Source organism: Phalangium opilio, unplaced genomic scaffold (assembly GCF_054372755.1).
Source record: "Phalangium opilio isolate 3A_F unplaced genomic scaffold, DU_Popi_V2 ptg000105l_1, whole genome shotgun sequence".
Lineage (NCBI taxonomy): Eukaryota > Metazoa > Arthropoda > Arachnida > Opiliones > Phalangiidae > Phalangium > Phalangium opilio.
The window spans coordinates 1,548,482-1,569,383 of NW_028324207.1; the positions used below are offsets into that span (position 1 = coordinate 1,548,482).

General features: G+C 34.7%; 3 protein-coding genes and 1 long non-coding RNA gene across 4 annotated transcripts; 3 read left to right on the forward strand and 1 right to left on the reverse strand.

Annotated features, from left to right (window-relative positions):
• The first annotated feature begins 7,095 nt into the window (after positions 1–7,095).
• On the forward strand, positions 7,096–8,869 carry LOC149625157 (uncharacterized). The gene is made up of 4 exons (XM_089851934.1): positions 7,096–7,230; positions 7,289–8,123; positions 8,193–8,488; positions 8,554–8,869. The coding sequence occupies exons 2-4, from the start codon at positions 7,998–8,000 to the stop codon at positions 8,789–8,791; spliced, it is 660 nt and encodes a 219-aa protein (XP_089708060.1). The 5' UTR covers positions 7,096–7,230; positions 7,289–7,997; the 3' UTR covers positions 8,792–8,869.
• Positions 7,991–8,941, reverse strand: LOC149625158 (uncharacterized). Its single transcript, XR_016374564.1, has 3 exons — positions 8,819–8,941; positions 8,213–8,291; positions 7,991–8,133 (listed from the first exon to the last, which is right to left on the reverse strand). It is a non-coding gene; the product is annotated as an uncharacterized LOC149625158 (long non-coding RNA).
• A 3,029-nt stretch (positions 8,942–11,970) lies between these two features.
• On the forward strand, positions 11,971–13,148 carry LOC149625159 (uncharacterized). Its single transcript, XM_089851770.1, has 3 exons — positions 11,971–12,085; positions 12,525–12,686; positions 12,745–13,148. The coding sequence occupies exons 1-3, from the start codon at positions 12,050–12,052 to the stop codon at positions 13,072–13,074; spliced, it is 528 nt and encodes a 175-aa protein (XP_089707896.1). The 5' UTR covers positions 11,971–12,049; the 3' UTR covers positions 13,075–13,148.
• LOC149625160 (uncharacterized) lies at positions 13,109–14,571 on the forward strand. Its single transcript, XM_089852077.1, has 4 exons — positions 13,109–13,139; positions 13,329–13,555; positions 13,624–13,919; positions 13,985–14,571. The coding sequence occupies exons 1-4, from the start codon at positions 13,109–13,111 to the stop codon at positions 14,220–14,222; spliced, it is 792 nt and encodes a 263-aa protein (XP_089708203.1). The 3' UTR covers positions 14,223–14,571.
• Positions 14,572–20,902: the final 6,331 nt, after the last annotated feature.

Genomic DNA, 20,902 nt, shown 5'->3' on the forward strand with positions numbered 1-20,902 from the left:
TGATGAGAGACGATTGGGGGGCGCTGATAAGGCCCCCCGCCAGGTGCAGTGCCTAATCAAATGTCCTCTGAATGACGGACTGATAATCAACGCCCAGCCCAAACCGCTTGCCCTAGAAGGCGGAAAATTTGTAGGAACCTTACTCAGAAGTAGTAGGCGCGTACCAAGAAAGATTTTCCAATCCGCCGCTATCTTAATAAATGGCGTCCAGAAGTGTAAAAAATCCTCTCTATGCAACCAAGTCCGCGCGTTTCAACCGATTTCACAAATATTTAGTACAGTAGTTTCCTTTAACCTATAGACGGGCTGAATGGTCTTTCGGTTTCAATTTGTTGGCATCTTTTTAAATGGCGGCCAGAAACTTAAACACCCTTCTTTATGGAATAATGTCCGCGTGAAAAGTAATAAAAAAATGTCCCGACGGGTTGACGGGCAACGCCGAGTGCCTTCGCTCCTTGGGTGCTACAAAAATATTAGTCATCAGTAAAATCTACCCATTCTTTGTGTTATTTTGATACAAGTTCTTATTACACGCGGTGACGCGAGTGACGCCGCGGGTAACAATTAGTTTTGAATAAATTGATTTAATAAGAAACATCATCCTAAATATCGTTGTCACAGTGTTAATTCTAGTGTTATTCATCGGGAAATGGATAAATTATTTTGATATTTTTACCTAGATGCGTTACGGATTTAATAATGAAAATGATTTTGATACTGGCGTGTGGCACTTCTTTTCAGGGTTGTTTGATTTAAATCAGTTTGATTTAAATCACTGATTTAAATCAAGCGATTTTTTTTAAAAAAATCATATGATTAAAATCAAGAATATATTTTTATTTTTAAAAAATGTTTTCTAAGATTCCAAGAAGTAGTTTAAGAAACTCGAGAAGAAACTTAACTAGAAAAGACCTAAAATTAAAAATAATCATGGTTTTGGTATATTTCAGTTTAAGTTTTTCCCAGAACTCTAGTTTGTTTTGCTGGAAAGGCTAGGAAATGAAATAGCGGTCAAGCTAATCTTTTTATACAAGCATTTGAATAGTAACAATATCCAATAGCTGCTTAAATGTCATGATTATTTTGCTTTTGGTTAATTTTGACTCAAAAGTTTTCATGTTGGTAATTAACTATCTAGTAGTTCAATAAAAATCAAAAAATCAAATAAATCAAATAAATCAATTAAAATAAAAAAAAATCGATTTTTTTGATTTTTTTGAAAAAATCAAAAAAATCAACAACCCTGCTTCTTATACAGGTTCTTGAAACAAAGGTTAGAAAATTCAATTCTTTTTCACTCTCGCGATGATTTAACATTCAAGTGTTTTCAGAAATTTTGAGGTTCTCAGCACGAGATCTGACCGGAATGCAGAGACAACTTGTCGCAAAGTAAGGTTAAAATCTCTTTACGACACTTCGACGGCTATAAAATTAAAACATGTTTTATAAACAAGTTTTTATGCTGTGATCTGTCGGTTTCTTCACTTAACGATAACGATCAATTATATGATGGTGAAACTCCTGTGATATTGTCATTCCTCGAAGTTCATCTGTTTACTGGAGAACCACCCATGAAACTCGTAACCTCTTTATCCATTCTAAGCTTGGAGATACGGGTATTTTAACAAGTGCAAAATTATACCAAATCAAGTCTACAATTGCGTGTTTCATTTCAGCTCGTTGCTTACCTTTCATTCGTCATAATTTTCATGTCTTCGTTGAAATGCTTAGTTTCGTTGGTTTCAAAAGCAACATTTCAAGGATTGTGTAAACGACTGAAATGCAAGATCACAAATGAAAACCTGCATAATAATGTCCATCAACATCAGGAACTTAATCCATATTCAACTAAAACAACCAAGATTAAAATCTTCATTTGGCTTAACTACTTGTGGGAGACGTCAGTATTGCTGTTAAAACAAGGTATGGAGCTACAATTTTAACAGAACATGAAGTTGGCATTTGTATGATTAACTCATTAATAAATTGCAGTTGCAGTTCAAAGTGATCGTCCTAATAATTTTGCCTTTCGTATTGTGTGGTCATCTTGGTTGTTATCAGTATTGGTTATTACCGTCTTCGTTTCTAGTTACATGAAGAGCGACTTCTCCGTCAAAACATATGACATATTAGAAACAGCCAGTGATCTTTTGAAATATTCAAACATAACACCGGCTTTAGTTAAGCATTCACCAAAAACTCAGTTCTTTTGGAACGAAGTGAGTTTCACTTTCATCAAACTAATTAACTAAGAATTACGGAAACCGTTTGATTTTATTTCAAAAGGATGGAATCCCTGGGATTAGCCCGGAAGATTTTGAAGAACTCTTGTACGACAATATGGTGAAAGTTGACCAGTACGAAAAGAATCAAATTCTAGATGGACTACAAGATCGCAAAATAGCTTTATTTACGCACGTCAGTGATTTGAGACAAAGCGTCGATAGTTTTGTCAAAGAAGACAAAAATAACATTAAAGTTAAAATTCGGAAATCAACCAACATTGTCCAAACGTTTCTGGAAGTAGTTGAGATACATAATGACTCAAATACTACGGAAAATATACTTCAAGGGTAATTTCATAAAAGGGTCATTCCATGTGATATGAGTCAAGTCGTTAACCATGGGTCGGCGGATTTTGATGAAATTTGGCACAAATGATCCTGTGGCTATTAGAAAAGAGAAACCGGAATAGTTTTTAAAACAATTTAGCGGTTTAATTTTTACGTCAAAATTTGTATCACCCCAGAAAAACGGTGTTTCTCAAAAGTCATTTTGGTACCTTTTAGAAAATCTGCAATAACTTTCTAGTTTTCTGTGCGAATTCAATCAAATTTGCATACAATACGTAATATAACCCAGGAAATTGATTAAGCGACTAACATTTAGCGTATCTAGTTTCCTTCACGAGTTACAGAAGCATTTTTGAGAAAAAATAAATTTTATAAATTTTCGGGGGTCTCGTTTTTGGGCCTATGGAGAAACACGTCCAACTCGAAAAATCTTATAAAATATCCTGAATTATAGAGCTCGAAGAGACCTTTCTAACGGTTTATTCATATATTAGAGTATTTTGTTCCTTATAGCCTAAATATTTAATTTAAATAAACACAAATATTTTCTTCAAAATATAAAATATTTATTTGCTTTAATGGTAAATTACGTTTTGATAAGAGCATGAAACATGTTTTGAACTTGCTTAGGGCAATCATCATCTAGTTTATAGTATCTTCTAGAATTGCTAGAAGCCTTTGGCTCGGGTAATTCGCATATAACATTATTAAGTGGGACAAGTTAAAGCGTTCGTCAGTTTTCTTAGGCCATGTGAGCAAATTCGTCTGTGAGTCCCTCACCATAAATTTCAGCATGAAATCGCTTTCATCCTTAAAGGAGGCCAGCACAAGGGCAACGTACAACTCTTAATCGTAAATAGCAGCAACATATTGTCCCACTGATATATCCAAATAAGCAATAGTGTTAATTACCTTAGCGATGATGCAAGGTCACAGTATAAAAATCGGAAAAATTATATTAATTTATGTCACCACGAAATTGATTCCGGAATAACAGCAGAATGGAACTTTTTAGCTACCAGCCATGGCAAGAGTGCTTGCGACGGCATAGGAGCTACGCCAAAACGCATTGTAGCCAGAGCTTCTCTGCAATTGCCATTAAGGAACAAATAGCCACGTCGAATAAATGTTTTGAGTGGTCGAAAGAAAATATAAAACGGATTAGATTTTTTATGGGTTTCTAAAGAAGAAATTCAACTTCAAATTGAAATGTACCGCGTATCATCAGATACTTGCAGCACAAAAGTTTTTATTGGGATAAATGACGATAAAAACACTATTGCTTTTTTGGATATATCAGTGGGACAATATGTTGCTGTTTACGACTGTCGCGACTAGACATACTTTTTAAGAAAGTTTAAAATTTGTTTATTGTTTTAAAAAAGTGTAATATTGATTTGTAATGAAAGGTTTATAAAATTTACTTCAAATTATTAACGTTAAAATACTTTAAATATCTGACCATAAAATGACGAACAGAAATAGAATTTTTTCCAAGAAGGGTAACTTCACCTATGAAATATTTGTGATTTATATCTACAGGCAAAGACTACCTATTGTTAGGGTACGGAAAGTTTAAAGAAATATAGAAAAATATGGTCATAGGCAATGAAAAAACGAACGAAAGAAGACGCGTAGTAAGCTCTCCGAAAAGTTTCAAATGTATAAGCTTTTTCCATCAGTTATATTAAAATAAACCAAATTACGACTCGGATTGTTTCTCGAATTATAAAAACGACCAATAGTGGTACGTTGCCCTTGTGCTAGCCTCCTTTAAGGATGAAAGCGATTTCATGCTGAAATTTATGGTGAGGGACTCACAGACGAATTTGCTCACATGGCCTAAGAAAACTGACGAGCGCTTTAACTTGTCCCACTTAATAATGTTATATGCGAATTACCCGAGTCACAGGCTTCTAGCAATTATAGAAGATACTTGACTCATATCACATGGAATGACCCACGTAAGCATTAAGTTCGTAACTGTAGCGTACAGAGAATAGGTTTCTATTTGCAGGATCATGAGAGTTTTCGAAACCAAACCGTTCGACTACATGAACAGGGATCAAGGTTACATCTTGGATCGCATGTTATGGAAAACCCCGCCTGAAGAATTTCGCAGTTTAAACGTCACTTCTATTAGTGGCGCTTTTCTCTTATACGTTTTGTGTTTGGCAATTGCTTTGATTAGTTTCATCCTCGAATTATTGCTATTTGTACTTTGCAACGCGAAAATTAACTTCTGGTTGCTGTAACCAAACAACCGTTATTAAAATGATGACCGATATCTGCATATTTAATCGTATGAGATAGGAATTGTACTTGGGGCTCGAACATCTGGATAAAACCTCTTTCTATTTAAAAATTTCATCGACTTTGCAAATTTAAAATGTTCAGTATACATTTTACATTAACGATGTTGCTTTGGGTCGGATTATGAACAATACCATATGGTTGCAATGCGGGTATAACTATCGATTAAATGATCCATTTTTATTTACGAGATTGGAAACAATCTTTTATAAGTTTGCCATTTCAACAGTCTGAGTGGAACCATAAAATATTTCGTTAATTTAAGTTATCAGTTCGAATGAAGGAACCCTTGCTTATTATTTATCCCGTGTGCAGACAGTGTTTCATTTTCTTTCACATACACAAATATCTAAAATCTTAGAAACACAAATATCTAAAATCTTAGAAACCCAATTGAGAAGATTTCAGGTAGTTATCTCTAAATTTTCTATAATGTGCTTTGCTGTCAAAACACGTCTCAGCCATGCCATGTCCAAATGGTGAAAACATGTTACCCACAACAGACTTAACGATTAAAACAAATAAAACACATTGTACTTTCTGTTCTAATGTTATTTCATGATAATAATGTAGCGTGCAATGATATATTCGAGGTTAATAATAAACCATTGCGTGTTTAATTTCGAAAACCTGCAGAAGGTACAATTCCATAAAAAAAAATAAGATTCAGAGAATAGTACTTTAATGAACACCCTTACGTCGATAGAGTTTGGATGTGGAAACAAAGCCGCATTCAATAATGCATCGGTCTTAGAAAAGTTCGGTAAAAAGATTGTTTAAATATTTACTGAAATTCCATGAAAAATACGGTTCTAAAATTTAAAAAGCAAAATTCTCAAACGTTAATATTGTAGGGTCTCCAGTTCTTAAATTCGCCGAGTATTTTGCAAAACTTTTAGAAAATTTTTAACATTTTCGCTCTCGATGTTAGAAGTAAACAAAATTTGGTAAGAAATATTTTTGATTACTTTAATTGTATATGAACCTCGTTTTTACTTCGTTTTGCCTTTTTAAGTTTCATTCGGTTTTCTAATTTCGCAGACAAAGACAATTGATCGTTTAATTAACATATTATGGACAATCCAATTTTGGGCAGCTATTACCAGTAAGGCTTTTGCCGTTTCTAATATCAAATATATTTTCACGTTTTAATTCATATAAGTTCTCATTTAATTTCAGAATTAAAAATATAAATAAAACCGTAGGCCTAGTAGTATTATTATTGAACAATGTAAGTGCTTGTCACTTTTGTAACACTTCATTTAATGTATTACATCCTCTTAATTGTCATGGCCCAAGTATTAATTAATAACATTTTCCTGTTATTAATTAAATTTACGTATTTATCAAGTATTAATTAATAACATTTTCCTGTTATTAATTAAATTTACGTATTTATCAAGTATTAATTAATAACATTTTCCTGTTATTAATTAAATTTACGTATTTATCAAATGTTCAACAAAAACTCTTAAGCAGCTTTTGTTGAAGTTGGCAACGTTATTTATGCATGGATGGTTTTGCCTTTAAGAGATACCCCCGGATAGAATTTTTCCTTTTAATCGAAAGAGACTATAAAATAATGCAAATATCAATTGGAACCATGTTTCTAAATACAATATTAAAAAAGATACGAGCAAATAAGTTTACGTATTGGCGCGTAATGGACACTACGCGTTGGACATCTCCGCGAAGCACTGAGAAGTACCCCTATTGGACGCCTAGTACCACCTGACGGATTTGTCCAAAAGAGGTACTTCACAGTGCTTCGCGGAGATGTCTAACGCGTAGTGTCCATTACGGAAACATTATTTCTCTTAGAGAAAATATTACTGTCCTGAGTATCTCCTTAAGTAATCCTGATAATCATAATTTTGCTTAGGAACTTCACGGATTTGGTACCAAGAATGATTTTGTTACTGGCGTGTGGCATTTCTTATACAAATTCTTAAAACACCGGTTAGGAAGTACCGTGACCTTTTTCTTTGTCACTACGAATTTAACATTCACGTTATGTGTTTTCAGAAACATGGAGGTTTTCAGCATGAGAGCCAAGTGGCCTTCATTGCCTTCAACACTCTGCCGCAAAGTAAGGATCAAAGAGCGTTGTCACCCTTTACTTTATAAAAACTTCTTAGTTACCAATGGTGTCATTCAAAATTTACGTTTTTTTTTAAACAAGTTTTTGTGCTGTGATCTATCGGTTTTTTCGCTTCACGATCAAACTCAATTAAAAGTGGGCGAAACTCCGGTGATATTGTCATTCTTCGAAGTCAATCTGTTTACCGGTGAACCACCCATGAAACTCGTAACATCTTTATCCTTTCTAAGTTTCGAAATACGGGTATATTAATTGTGGGAAAGTTTTCTCAAATCAAGTCATTGAGCGAGTTTATTTTTAGCTCGTTGGTTTCATCGTATTGGTAATAGTTTTTGTGTCATCGTTGAAATGCTTCGTTTCATGGTTTACAATAAGAAAATTTCAAGAATGTTTGGAAAGATTAAAAACAAAATTTTTAAGTAGTCAGAGTCGTAGGAGAAAAACGAAGCGAAGATTCAAACTTCATCGAAACGCTTTACAGAAAGAACAAAATATAGATTCGATTAAAAGGAGGGAGATAAACCTTTATACTTGGTTTAATTGTGTATGGCAGACATTGGGACTGCTGCTCAAACAAAGTAAGGGTTATTATAGACTTAATGGATCTCAATTCAGGCCAAACGCACAAACGCGTCCAATACCGCTTAATTACCATGTAACGCAAATAGAAAAAAAAACATCGATAATGCTACACTTCACTCCTCAACCTGGTTAATGTAATGCTGTTTGCCGGCGTACTGGTGCTTATATTCATATAAGAAAATGAAAACAACAGTGTTTTTAGTTGGCGAATCACAAGTTGCCTATAAGTTTTCCTTACTGCACACTTCCTGTAATTTCTGTTTGCCTTTGCTTCAAATTATTTAGAAACTGAGTTATAATCTTCAGTTGACTTGTATTGAATTGCAGTGGCAGTTCAAAGTGATCGACCCAATATTTTTGCCTTTCGTATTGTGTGGTCATCTTGGTTGTTATCAGTTTTGGTTATTACCGTCTTCGTTTCTAGTTACATGAAGAGCGACTTCTCGGTCAAATCATATGACGTATTAGAAACGGCTAGTGATCTTTTGAAGTATCCAAACGTAACACCGGCTTTAGTTAGATATTCCCCAGAAACTAAGTTCTTTTGGACGAAAGTGAGTTTCGCTTTCATCAAATTAATAATCAATGAAAAACGGTAAACGTTCGTTTTTTTGTTTCTAAAGGATGGAATTCCAGGAATTACCAGCAAAGAATTTCAAGACTTCTTGTTCCACAAAATGGTTAAAGTTGACCAGTACGAAAAGAATCAAATTCTAGATGGACTGCAATATCGAAAAATTGCATTATTTACACATGTCAGTGATTTGAAACAAAGCGTCAATAAATTTGTCAAGAAAGACAAAATCAACCTAAAAGTTAAAATTCGGAAATCAACAAACAGTGTCCAAACGTTCTTGGAAGTAGTTAAGATACATCGCTTTGATAACGCCTCAAATACTACTGAAAATATACTTCAAGGGTAAGTTCGTAAAGGCATTAATTTCGTAATTGCAGCGTAAAGAGAATTGAGAGATCTATTTGCAGGATCATGAGAGTTTTCGAAACCAAACCGTTCGACTACATGAACAAGGATCAAGGTTACATTTTGGATCGCATGTTATGGAAAACTCCTCCTGAAGAATTTCACAGTTTAAACGTCACTTCAATTAGTGGCGCTTTTCTCTTATACGTTTTCTGTTTGTTAATTGCTTTGATGAGTTTCATCCTCGAATTATTGCAATTTGTGCTTTGCAACGCGAAAATTAACTTCTGGTTGCTGTAACCTAACAACCGTTATTAAAATGATTACCGATATCTGCAGTTTTTAACCGTATTAGTTGGAATTGTTCTTGGGGCTCGAACATCTGGATACAACTTCTATTTGAAAATTTCATCGACTTTGCAAGTTCAAAATGTTCTGTATACATTTTACATTAGCTTTGTTGCTTTGGGTCGGATACCATATGGTTGCAATGCAGGTATATTTATAAATGAGATTGCGAACAATGTTTTATAAGTTTGGCATTTCAACTGTCTGAGTGGATCCACTAAATATTTCGTTACTTCGAGTTATCAGTCTAAATGATCCTTTGTGTAGTACTTATCCCGTGTACAGACAGTGTCCCATTTTATTTCACATCCATAAATATTTGAAATATTAGAAGTAAAATAGAGAAAAGTTTAGATAGTTATTTTAAATTCGTTTGTAAAGCACTTTGCTGTCAAAACACGTCTAAGTCAGGCCATATCAAATTGGTGAAAGCATGTTAGCCATAAAAGACTTAAGTATCAAAAGAAATAAAGCGCATAATAATTACGGTTCTAATGTTTAGTAATAATATAATAGCGTGCAATAATATATTCGAGGTTAAAAAAACCATTGCGTGTTTAATTTTGAAAACCTACAGAAGGTAAAATTCCTTGAAAGTGAAATAAGAAACACAGCGTCGCACTTTAATATACACCCTTAAGTCGATACAATTTGGGCGTGGAAACAAAGACGCATTCAATAATGCAACGGCCTTAGAAAATCTCGGTAAAAAGATTGTTTAAATATTTACTAGTATCAGAAGAAAAGCCAGACAAGTTTTAAAGGCAAAACTAAAGGTATTCAAGTAGAATTTTCGCCAAATTCGAGTGACTCGTTAAGCCTCGGCCATAGTAAACTCAAGAAGTCAGGTACCATAACAAAATCAGCATTCAGCTGGATAGCAGACGAACCTTCGAAGAAAATAGTTTCTTGTATTCATCCGCGGTTTCCCGCCAAAAAAGCGGATATTCAGTGGCGCGAAAAAACCGATAAAGTGACGTCTCGCGAAATAGCTAAGAATACGTACTTCCCCTATTTTCTTCTGCTAGTATGCTAGAGAGCTGCAACTCCGTGGAAAAACTCCGAAACCCGCTGGGTTCCGCGTTTAAGCGATGGGAACTCCAGGAGTTGGAAATGTTTTTCTAAGATAAAATTGGAGTTGGGTGGCAGTGGATGTTTTCGTGTGCGGAGTTGGGAGGCAATGGGAATAATGATAATTATAATTGCGGAGTTGGGTGGCAATGGAAAATTATCTTAAAACATGGAAATCTACGGAGTTGGTAAACTTAAGTGTGGTAAGTGGTAGGACTCCAATTTAAAAGTGTCATAAGTGGATCAGAAGCTTCGTACGAAATTCTTTTTTCACTCGTAACCCCACGTGACACGTCCCCTCAGTGAGTCTCTCACACAATGTAGCCACGGGCGCTTTCCTTTTCTCTTAAACCCATTGACAAGAGTCTCCTTTCTAGCTATGAGGCATATTAAAGTAAGTTAGTAGGCATATTGGCAGGCACAACTAATAACAGAATGGACTCTAGTGTTAGTATTTCTTGATTCGTGAAGTTTGTGGCCTTGGCCTTCAAAATGGCATTTGCGAAGCGAATCAGTCCGATTTTAATTAAATAGCTAATTTAAGAAACTAAGCGTAAAATATGACTCAACATCAACGCGTAGCGCCTTTTTCCCCCAAAGTTTTAATGTCTATATAGAAGAATTTTATGTATAAATATTATTCCTTACTTGAAAATCATAACCCGTTGTATCAATCTTAGGCCAAATTTGAAAGAAAACTAATGAGCTACACTTTCTACTTAAACTTTCTATTTTTCCAATTAGAAACTAGAAAGGTTTTAATGGACAAAGTTAGGAGTTTAAGAAATTTTACTTTTCATGGAAGGAGTTGGGAGGAGTTTAAGAAATTTAAATTTTCATGGAAGGAGTTGGGAGGAGTTTAAGAAATTTTAATTTTCATGGAAGGAGTTGGGAGGAGTTTTACATTTCGCTGGGTGGAGTTCTGCGGAGTTGAAACTTTTGATTATGGCATTGGGAGGAATTGGAGTCATTGTTGTGTATTGCCTTGGAGTTGGAAGGAGTTGGAGGTTAATATTTTCGTTTTGCAGCTCTCTATAGTATGCTATGCAAAATGCGGTTCAAAAATTTATAAAGCAAAATTCTCAAACGTCAATATAGTACGGTCTCCAGTTCTTAAATTCGCCGAGGATTTTGTAAAACTTGGAGAAAAATACCGGTAACATTTTCAGTGTCGATGTTAGGAGTCAACAAAATTCGGTAAGAAATTTTTGAAATATTTTAAATTGTATTTGAACCCTATATTTTCTTCATTTTGCGTTTGTAAGTTTCAATCGGTTTCTTCACTTCTCAGACAAAAACAATTGATCGTTTAACTAATCTATTATAGATAAACCAGTTTTGAGCTATTATAATTATGACCAGTAGGTTTTTTTTCGTTTCGTCTCTAATTTCAAATATATTTTCACGTTTTGATTCATTTAAGTTCTCATTTAATTTCAGATTTGAAAATATAAATAAAACAGTAGTCGTATTATTATTGAACAATGTAAGTGCGTGTCACTTTTGCAAACCTTCATTTCATTTATTACATCATCTTAATTAATTATCATGGCCCCAAGTATTAATTAATAACATTTTCCTGTTATTATTTAAATTTACGTATTTATCAAGCGTTCAACAAAAATATTTAAGAAGCTTTTGTTGAATTTGGCAACGTTATTTATGCATGGATGGTTTTGCCTTTAAGAGATACCCCCGGATAGAATATTTCCTTTCAATCGAAAGAGAATATAAAATAATGAATATATCAATTGGAACCATGTTGGAAGAAGTTTCCGTATTGGCGCGTAATACACACTACGCGTTACGTTTACCCACGAAGCACTGGAAAGTATCCCTATTGAACGCCTAGTACACAGATAGAAACATTGTTCTAATTGTTAAATTCATTTTTTACACGCTCTTTCGATTATAAGAGAAAATATTTTAGTCCTGAGTATCCCTTTGAGTAATCCTGATATTCATGATTATGCTTAGGAACTTCACGGATTTGGTACCAAGAATGATTTTGTTACTGGCTTGTGGCATTTCTTATACAAATTCTTAAAACACCGGTTAGGAAGTACCTTGACCTTTTTCTTTGCCACTATGAATTTAACATTCATGTAATGCGTTTTCAGAAATATAGAGGTTTTTAGCATGAGAGCCAAGTGGCATTCAACAGCTTGTCTCGAAGTAAGGTTCAAAGAGCGCTGTCACCCTTTACTTTATAAAAACAGGGATCGATTTAATTTTAGAAGTAGGAATGGAGAACAGAGTAATGTGTGCGCGCGTCAAAGTCCCGGACCCCCTTCCACGGGACGGAGGGGCATGAAAGAAGAGGGGGGTCATAGAGACAGAGATCAAAAGGATTTACGCATTTTTCGCCGTCCCCGTCAGCAACGTCATCAAAACGTAGTTAAAGTCAGCCAATAAGATAATTTAAACTTTTTGTTACGTGTTGGAGGGATGGGCTTTATACTGGGCTATGAGTCGGACTGAAGTAAATACTAAACGTTCTCCATTCCTACTTCCAAAATTAAATCTATCCCTGATTAAAACTTCTTAGTTGCCAAGGGTGTCGTTCTTATACTGATTTCCGCATAATATGACTAAGATCACGTTTTTAAACCAGATTTCATGCTGTGATCTATCGGTTTTTTCGCTTCACGCTCAAACTCAATTAAAAGAGGGCGAAACTCCGGTGATATTGTCATTCTTCGAAGTTCATCTGTTTACCGGTGAACCACCCATGAAACTCGTAACATCTTTATCCTTTCTAAGTTTCGAAATACGGGTACAATAATTGTTGCAGAGTTTTCTCAAATCAAGTCATTGAGCGAGTTTATTTTTAGCTCGTTGGTTTCATCGTATTGGTAATAGTTTTTGTGTCATCGTTAAAATGCTTCGTTACATGGTTTACAATAAGAAAATTTCAAGAATTTTTGGAAAGATTAAAAACAAAATTTTTAAGTAGTCAGAGTCGTAGGAGAAAAACGAAGCGAAGATTCAAACTTCATCGAAACGATTTACAGAAAGAACAAAATATAGATTCGATTAAAAGGAGGGAGATAAACCTTTATACTTGGTTTAATTGTGTATGGCAGACCTTGGGACTGCTGCTCAAACAAAGTAAGGGTTACTATAGATTTAATGGATCTAAAAAGGCGTTCAATGCCGCTTAATTACCAAGTAAAGCTTATAGAAATACCATCGATAATGCTCTACTTTAGTCCTCAACCTGGTTTATGTAATGCTGTTTTCCGGCGTACTAGTGCTTAAGCGACATTTTGAAAACAACACTGTTTTTTAGTTGGTGAATCACAAGTTGCCCAAGCTTTCTTTACTGCACGCTTCCTGTAATTCTGTTTGGCTTTGCTTCAAATTAGTTAGGAACTGAGTGATAATCTTCAGTTGACTTGTATTTAATGAATTGCAGTGGCAGTTCAAGGTGATCGACCCAATAACTTTGCATTTCGTATCGTGTGGTCATCTTGGTTGCTAGCAGTATTGGTTATTACTGTCTTCGTTTCCAGTTACATGAAGAGCGACTTCTCGGTCAAATCATATGAAATATTAGAAAAAGCTTGTGATCTTTTGAAGTATCCAAACATAACACCGGCTTTAGTTAGGTATTCACCAGAAACTAAGTTCTTTTGGACTAAAGTGAGTTTTGCTTTCATCAAATTAATAATCTATGAATTACGATAAATGTTAGTTTTTTCTTTTTTAAGGATGGAATTCCAGGAATTAGCAGCAAAGACTTTGAAGATTCCTTGTTCCACAAAATGGCTAAAGTTGACCAGTACGAAAAGAATAAAATTCTAGATGGACTACAATATCGAAAAATTGCATTATTTACTCATGTCAGTGATTTGAAACAAAGCGTCAACACTTTTGTCAATGAAGACAAAAATAACATTAAAGTTAAAATTCGGAAATCAACCAACATTGTCCAAACGTTCTTGGAAGTAGTTAAGATACATCGCTTTGATAACGCCTCAAATACTACGGAAAATATACTTCAAGGGTAAGTTCGTAAAGGCATTAATTTCGTAATTGCAGCGTACAGAGAATTTAGAGATTTATTTGCAGGATCATGAGAGTTTTCGAAACCAAACCGTTCGACTACATGAACAAGGATCAAGGTTACATTTTGGATCGCATGTTATGGAAAACTCCTCCTGAAGAATTTCACAGTTTAAACGTCACTTCAATTAGTGGCGCTTTTCTCTTGTACGTTTTTTGTTTGTTAATTGCTTTGATGACTTTCATCCTCGAATTATTGCTATTTGTCCTTTTCAACGCGAAAATTAACTTCTGGCTGCTGTAACCAAACAACTGATATTAAAATGATGGCCGATAGCTGCATTTTTAACTGTACTACTTGGATCGGAGTTGGGAATTGTCCTTGGAGCTTGAACATCCAGATACAACTTCTATTTAAAATTTCTTCGACTTTGCTTTATAGTTTCATGTTTAAAATGTTCAGTATACATTTTACACTGACATTGTTGCTTTGGGTCGTATCATGAACAATACCATGTGGTTGCAACGCAGGTATAACTATAAATAAGATTGCGAACAATGTTTTATAAGTTTGGCATTTCAACAGTCTGAGTGGATCCACTAAATATTTCGTTATTATGAGTTATCAGTCTAAATGAACCTTTGTGTAGTACTTATCCCGTGTACAGTGTCCCATTTTATTTCACATATTAAAAATAAAATTGAGGAAACTTTAGATCGTTATTTTTAATTCATTTGTAAAGCGCTTTGCTGTCAAAACACGTCTCAGTCAGGCTATATCCAAATGGTGAAAGCATGTTACCCTTAAAAGACTTAATAGAATTAGAGCGCATAATATTTACGGTTCTAATGTTTAATAATAATACTAACATAGTAGCGTGCAATAATATATTCGAGGTTAATAATAAACCATTGCGTGTTTAATTTCGAAAACCTACAGAAGGTAAAATTCCTATGAAAGTGAAATAAGATACACAGCGTCGTATTTAATATACACCATTACATCGATAGAATTTGGTCGTGGAATTAACAAAGCCGCATTCAATAATGCAACGGCCTTAGAAAATCTCGGTAAAAAGATTGTATAAATATTTACTCAAATTCCATGTAGAAAAAGGTTCAAAAATTTACAAAGTAAAGTTCTAAAACGTCAAAATTGTACGGCCTCCATTTTTAAATTCACCGAGGACTTTGTAAAACTTTGAGAAAAATTTTTGCATTTTCACTCTCGATGTTAGAAGTAAACAAAATTTGGTAAGGAATACTTTTGAATATTTTAAATTGTATTTGAACCTTTTACTTCATTTCGAGTGTTTAAGTTTCATTCGGTTCCCTCATTTCTCAGACAATTGAGCGTTTAACTAGAGCTTAAAATTATGGATAAGCCCGAATTGCTATACGAATACGATGACCCGTATGGTTTTTTTTGTCGTTTATAATTTCCAATAGGTTTTCTCGTTTGATATAATTTTTCATTTATTTCAGACTTAAAAATGTAAATAAAAGTGTAGTCGTATTATTGTTGAACCATGTAAGTGCTTGTCACTTTTGTAACCATTCATTAAATGCGTTACATCGTCTTAATTATCATTGTCCAAATATTAATTAAGAACGGTTTCCTGTTATTAAATAAATCAATGTATTTTATCGTTCCAACAAAAACTCTTTTAACAGATTTTGTTGAATTTTGGGAACGTTATTAATGTATAACATTTGGATGATTTTTCCTTTAATTTTATTTTTAACCAAAAGAGCGTATAAAATATAAATATATCAATTAGAACCACGTTTCAGTCTACAATATTAAAGAAGATACGAGCAATTAAGATCTCGTCGTGGCGCGTAATGAACACTACGCGTTACGTTTTCCCACGAAGCACTGGAAAGTACCCCTATTTGACGCCTAGGCATAGTACCACCTGACGGATTTGTCCAATAGAAGTACTTTACAGTGCTTCGCGGAGATGTCTAACGCGTAGTGTCCATTACGGAAACATTATTGCTCTTATTTTCTTTACAATTGCAGATAGAAACATCGTTCCAATTGTTAAATTCATTTTTTAAACGCTCTTTCGATTATAAGGGAAAATATTCTTGACCTGAGTATCCCTTTGAGTAATCTTGATATTCATGATTTGCTTAGGAACTTGACGAGTTTGGTACCAAGAATGATTTTGTTACTGGCATGTGGTATTTCTTATACAATTTCTTGAAACACCGGTTAGGAAGTACCTTGACCTTTTTCTTTGCCACTATGAATTTAACATTCATGTAATGTGTTTTCAGAAATATAGATGTTTTCAGCAGGAAAGCTAGGGGGAGTAGAACAACTTGTCGCGAAGTAAGGTTCAAATAGCGTTGTCACCCTTTACTTTATAAAAACTTCTTAGTTACCAATGGTGTCATTCAAAATTGACGTTTTTTTTTAAACAAGTTTTTGTGCTGTGATCTGTCGGTTTTTTCGCTTCACGATCAAACTCAATTAAAAGTGGGCGAAACTCCGGTGATATTGTCTTTCTTCGAAGTATTTCTGTTTACGGGAGAACCACCCATGAAACTAGTAACATCATTATCCTTTCTAAGTTTCGAAATCCGGGTATATTAATTGTTGGAAAGTTTTCTCAAATCAAGTCATTGAGAGCGTTTATTTTCAGCTCGTTGGTTACTTCGTATTAGTAATACTTTTAGTGTCTTCATTAAAATGCTTCGTTTCATGGTTTACAATAAGAAAATTTCAAGATTTGTTGAAAAGATTTAGAACGAAGTTTTCAAGAAATAATAGAAGCACGAGTCATCGAAACGCTTTACCGAAACAACAAAATATAGATTCGATGAAAAGGGGAGAGTTTAACCTTTATGTTTGGTTTAATTGTGTATGGCAGACCTTGGTATTGCTGCTCAAACAAAGTAAGGGTTATTATAGATTTAATGGATCTAAATTCACGCCACAAGCAAAACGTGTCCAAAGCCACTTAACATCCAAGTAACGCAAATAGAAACAAGTTGGGAAACCTAAATAAACCTCTCCGAGTCGAGACCGATTTAAGAGGTTTTCCTTAAATAAGTAAATAAATATAATTGATGTTAATTATTTTTCTAGTTAAGTCGTTTAAACGTTATTCCTAAAATAATTTTAAACATAGCTATTGTTGACGTTTGAATTCTGGAGTATGCCTCTTTAGGGTACATAAGGCGATTGATTCGCAGCAAGTGATAAGAGAACCCGCAATTGCGTGAAACTTTGGTGTAAACCCTGCCATTGGGAGGCTAAGCTTTTCTCGTAACCCTACCCGATTGCCGCGCACATCTTAACCCTAACAACGATAGTAAAGTAGAAGCATATATTGCTTTCTGTGAACTGCGAACGCGGTTTGGATATTGCAACTGCGAACGCGTTGACAGACACACAGAAACGTTCAGTGTAGCATCTGTGACGTCACTCGGAGAGGTAAAAACCTCGATAACAAGCTCTACTTTAATCCTCAACCTGTTTAATGAAATGCATTTTGCCGGCGTACTATTGATTATATATACTCAACAATGAAAAACATGGATTTTTGTTGGTGAATCTGCCTACACTTTCCTTACTGCCCCGATTCCTGTTTTTTTTCTGTTTGCCTTTGCTTCATATTAGATAGAAACTGAGTGATAATCTTCAGTTGACTTGTATTGAATTGCAGCGGCAGTTCAAAGTGATCGACCCAGTAACTTCGCCTTTCGTATCGTGTGGTCATCTTGGTTGTTATCAGTTTTGGTTATTACTGTCTTCGTTTCCAGTTTCATGAAGAGCGACTTTTCAGTCAAATCATATGACGTATTAGAAACGGCTAGTGATCTTTTAAAATATCCAAACATAACACCGGCTTTAGTTAGATATTCCCCAGAAACTAAGTTCTTTTGGACGAAAGTGAGTTTCACTTCCATCAAGTTAATGAACTATGAATTACGGTAAACGTTCGTTTTTTGTTTCTAAAGGATGGAATTCCAGGAATTAGCAGCAAAGACTTTCAAGACTCCTTGTTTCACAAAATGGTTAAAGTTGACCAGTACGAAAAGAATCAAATTCTAGATGGACTACAATATCGAAAAATTGCTTTATTTACTCATATCAGTGATTTGAAACAAAGCATCAATAAATTTGTCAAGAAAGACAAAAATAACATTAAAGTTAAAATTCAGAAATCAACAAAGAGTGTTGAAACGTTCCTGGAAGTAGTTAAGATACATCGCTTTGATAACGCCTCAAATGCTACTGAAAATATACTTCAAGGGTAATTTCGTAAAGGCATTAAAATCGTAATTGCAGCGCACAGAGAATTTAAAGACCTTTTTGCAGGATCATGAGAGTTTTCGAAACCAAACTGTTAGACTACATAAACAGGGATCAAGGTTATATCTTGGATCGCATGTTATGGAAAACCCCGCCTGAAGAATTTCACAATTTAAACGTCGCTTCAATTAGTGGCGCTTTTCTCTTATACGTTTTCTGTTTGTCAATTGTTTTGATGAGTTTCATCCTCGAATTATTGCTATTTGTACTATGCAACGCGAAGATTAACTTCTGGTTGCTGTAACCAAACAACTGTTATTAAAATGATGACCGATATCTGCATTTTTTAACCGTATTATTTGGAAATTGTACTTGGAGCTCGAACATCTGGACACAACTTCTATTTAGAAATTTCTTCGACTTTGGTTTATAGTTTCATGTTTAATATGTTCAGTATACATTTTATATTTTATATTAGCGTTGTTGCTTTGGGTCGGATTATGAACAATGCCAAAGGGCTGAAATGCAGGTATATCTATAAATGAGGTTTAGAACAATGTTTATAAGTTTGTCATTTCAACTGTCTGAGTGGAAGTACTAAATATTTCGTTACTTTGAGTTATCAGTCTAAATGAACCTTTCTGTAGTACTTATCCCGTGTACAGACAGTGTCCCATTTTATTTCACATACATAATATTTAAAGTATTAAAAATAAAATTGAGGAAACTTTAGATCGTTATTTTTTACCTCTCCGAGTGACGTATGTCACGGAGAGGTTCTAAATTCGACGTGTCTGTCTGTCTGTCTGTCTGTCTGTCTGTCTGTCTGTCTGTCTGTCTGTCTGTCTGTCTGTCTGTCTGTCCGTTGTTATACCCACGTGACCGCGTTCGCAGTTTGCAGATCGGAGCAAACGTGTATTCAATTTCCAGACCGCATTTACAGTCCCGGAAATTGTATTCCACTTACAGGCTATAACTCCATTGTCTGTCTAACAACTGTTCATTTGTCCACCCCACATGGACACCAGTCTGAACTTTCTAGCTTCTAAACACCACCATCTTCTAGTCTTTCGCCCATTCCACATGGACACCAGTCTGTACACCTGGCTTCTAACACCACTATCTTCTGGTCTTTGTTTTTGTCCATCCCACATGGACACCAGTCTGTACACCTGGTTTCTAACACAACCATCTTCTGGTCTTTGTTTTTGTCCATCCCACATGGACACCAGTCTGTACACCTGGCTTCTAACACCACCAACATCCTTAAGGTTAAGACATACGCGGCGATCGGCTAGGGTTACGAGAAACGTCTAGCCTTCCAATGGAGGGGTCTTCCTCCAAGGTTCACGCAATTGCGATGTTCTTATCTACAGCCGCGATTCGAATCCCTTATATACTACCTATTTGAGTAAGTCGAAGCAACCGGCGTATGCTTCATTTCAAACGCCAATATTAGTCAAGTCTCTCTAGAATGTTTAATTGTTCTATATCAAAACGATGTAACGTTCAATAAGGCAAACAACTGACGAAGAAAATATTTAATATTAATTATATTTATTTTAATATTTAAGATAATCTTGTTTCTCATCTCAAAATTAATACGGAAAGAGTTAAAAAGCAGCTTATTTTTTTGTCTGTGTGTGTCCGTCCGTTGTTACACTAGTGCGTCGCGTTAGCAGTTAGCCTTGTGTTGATGTGTTAAGAAATCATACAGAACCTTAATATTCCCTTTTTACATAATATAAAGTGAATATGTGGAAGTATTTTTCGTAATTATGATGCATTTAGTAGTTTTGTAGCTTTAAAGCTCTGTTTCATTTTGATATTCCAAAGATTTTTTTTAATATTGTTATTTGAAATGGCTGTTTATATATTACTTAAGCTATACGACATCTGTATATAGAATAATCCTTGGTTTAGTGACTTCATGAAGAAACCTAAGACCTAGACTCCGGCGGGTAAAACAAGTATTATCCGCAATAGGCTTAGTGAAACAAAGTGTAAATTATTGAGGCCTGAAGTGAAGTAAACTTTTGGCTTTGATTTTCGTGTCTGAAATGAAGAGACATTAACGGTTCAGAGTGAGCCGAAAGTTAAATACACTCTTAAATAATCAGGTAAAGATTTTATAATAGAAGAAAAGATCATGGTGGCAATTAGATTAGTAAAAGGGCTAGTGGTAAACGAGTAGCTACAGACTTTTTATTCTCTTTACGGTGCGCTATGACTATTAGTGCGTCTGGGTATAATTTAGCTTTGGTGTTATTTAACGTTAACATTCGTGTTGGCAAACTAAGAATATTGTTGAGGTGAGACGAGACGATTGTGTTTACACTGAAAACCAGTTGTGAATGTAGCTACCAGAATATAGGGTAAACAGCTGAAGCGTAGACTTCATTTCCTGTTCTTTTCCCCATTGACTGATTTCCATGTGTCCAAGATTTATCCTTATTGGATGTAAAATGTCGTCTACTTTACTGTTTGCTATGTTTGGAATACTACTTCAATATTTCGTAAATTTTTACTTCAAAAAAGTGAAATAACTCCATATCTGGGTAAATAAGTTTGTAGTAGTAGACCTCTTGACTCGGAGAGGTAATATTTTGGTTTTCCCAACTTGTAATTCATTTGTAAAGCGCTTTGCTGTCAAAACACGTCTCAGTCAGGCTATATCCAAATGGTGAAAGCATGTTACCCATAAAAGACTTAAA

Coding starts and splice junctions, on each gene's coding strand:
- LOC149625159 (XM_089851770.1), top strand. CDS start 12,050: ATGAGAGCCAAGTGGCATTCAACAGCTTGTCTCGAA. Junction 12,086..12,524: donor ATTCAACAGCTTGTCTCGAA/GTAAGGTTCAAA, acceptor TTTTTAAACCAG/ATTTCATGCTGTGATCTATC. Junction 12,687..12,744: donor TTCTAAGTTTCGAAATACGG/GTACAATAATTG, acceptor GTTTATTTTTAG/CTCGTTGGTTTCATCGTATT.
- LOC149625160 (XM_089852077.1), top strand. CDS start 13,109: ATGCTCTACTTTAGTCCTCAACCTGGTTTAT. Junction 13,556..13,623: donor CTAAGTTCTTTTGGACTAAA/GTGAGTTTTGCT, acceptor TTCTTTTTTAAG/GATGGAATTCCAGGAATTAG. Junction 13,920..13,984: donor ACGGAAAATATACTTCAAGG/GTAAGTTCGTAA, acceptor ATTTATTTGCAG/GATCATGAGAGTTTTCGAAA.
- LOC149625157 (XM_089851934.1), top strand. CDS start 7,998: ATGAAGAGCGACTTCTCGGTCAAATCATATGACGTATTAGAAACGGCT. Junction 8,124..8,192: donor CTAAGTTCTTTTGGACGAAA/GTGAGTTTCGCT, acceptor TTGTTTCTAAAG/GATGGAATTCCAGGAATTAC. Junction 8,489..8,553: donor ACTGAAAATATACTTCAAGG/GTAAGTTCGTAA, acceptor ATCTATTTGCAG/GATCATGAGAGTTTTCGAAA.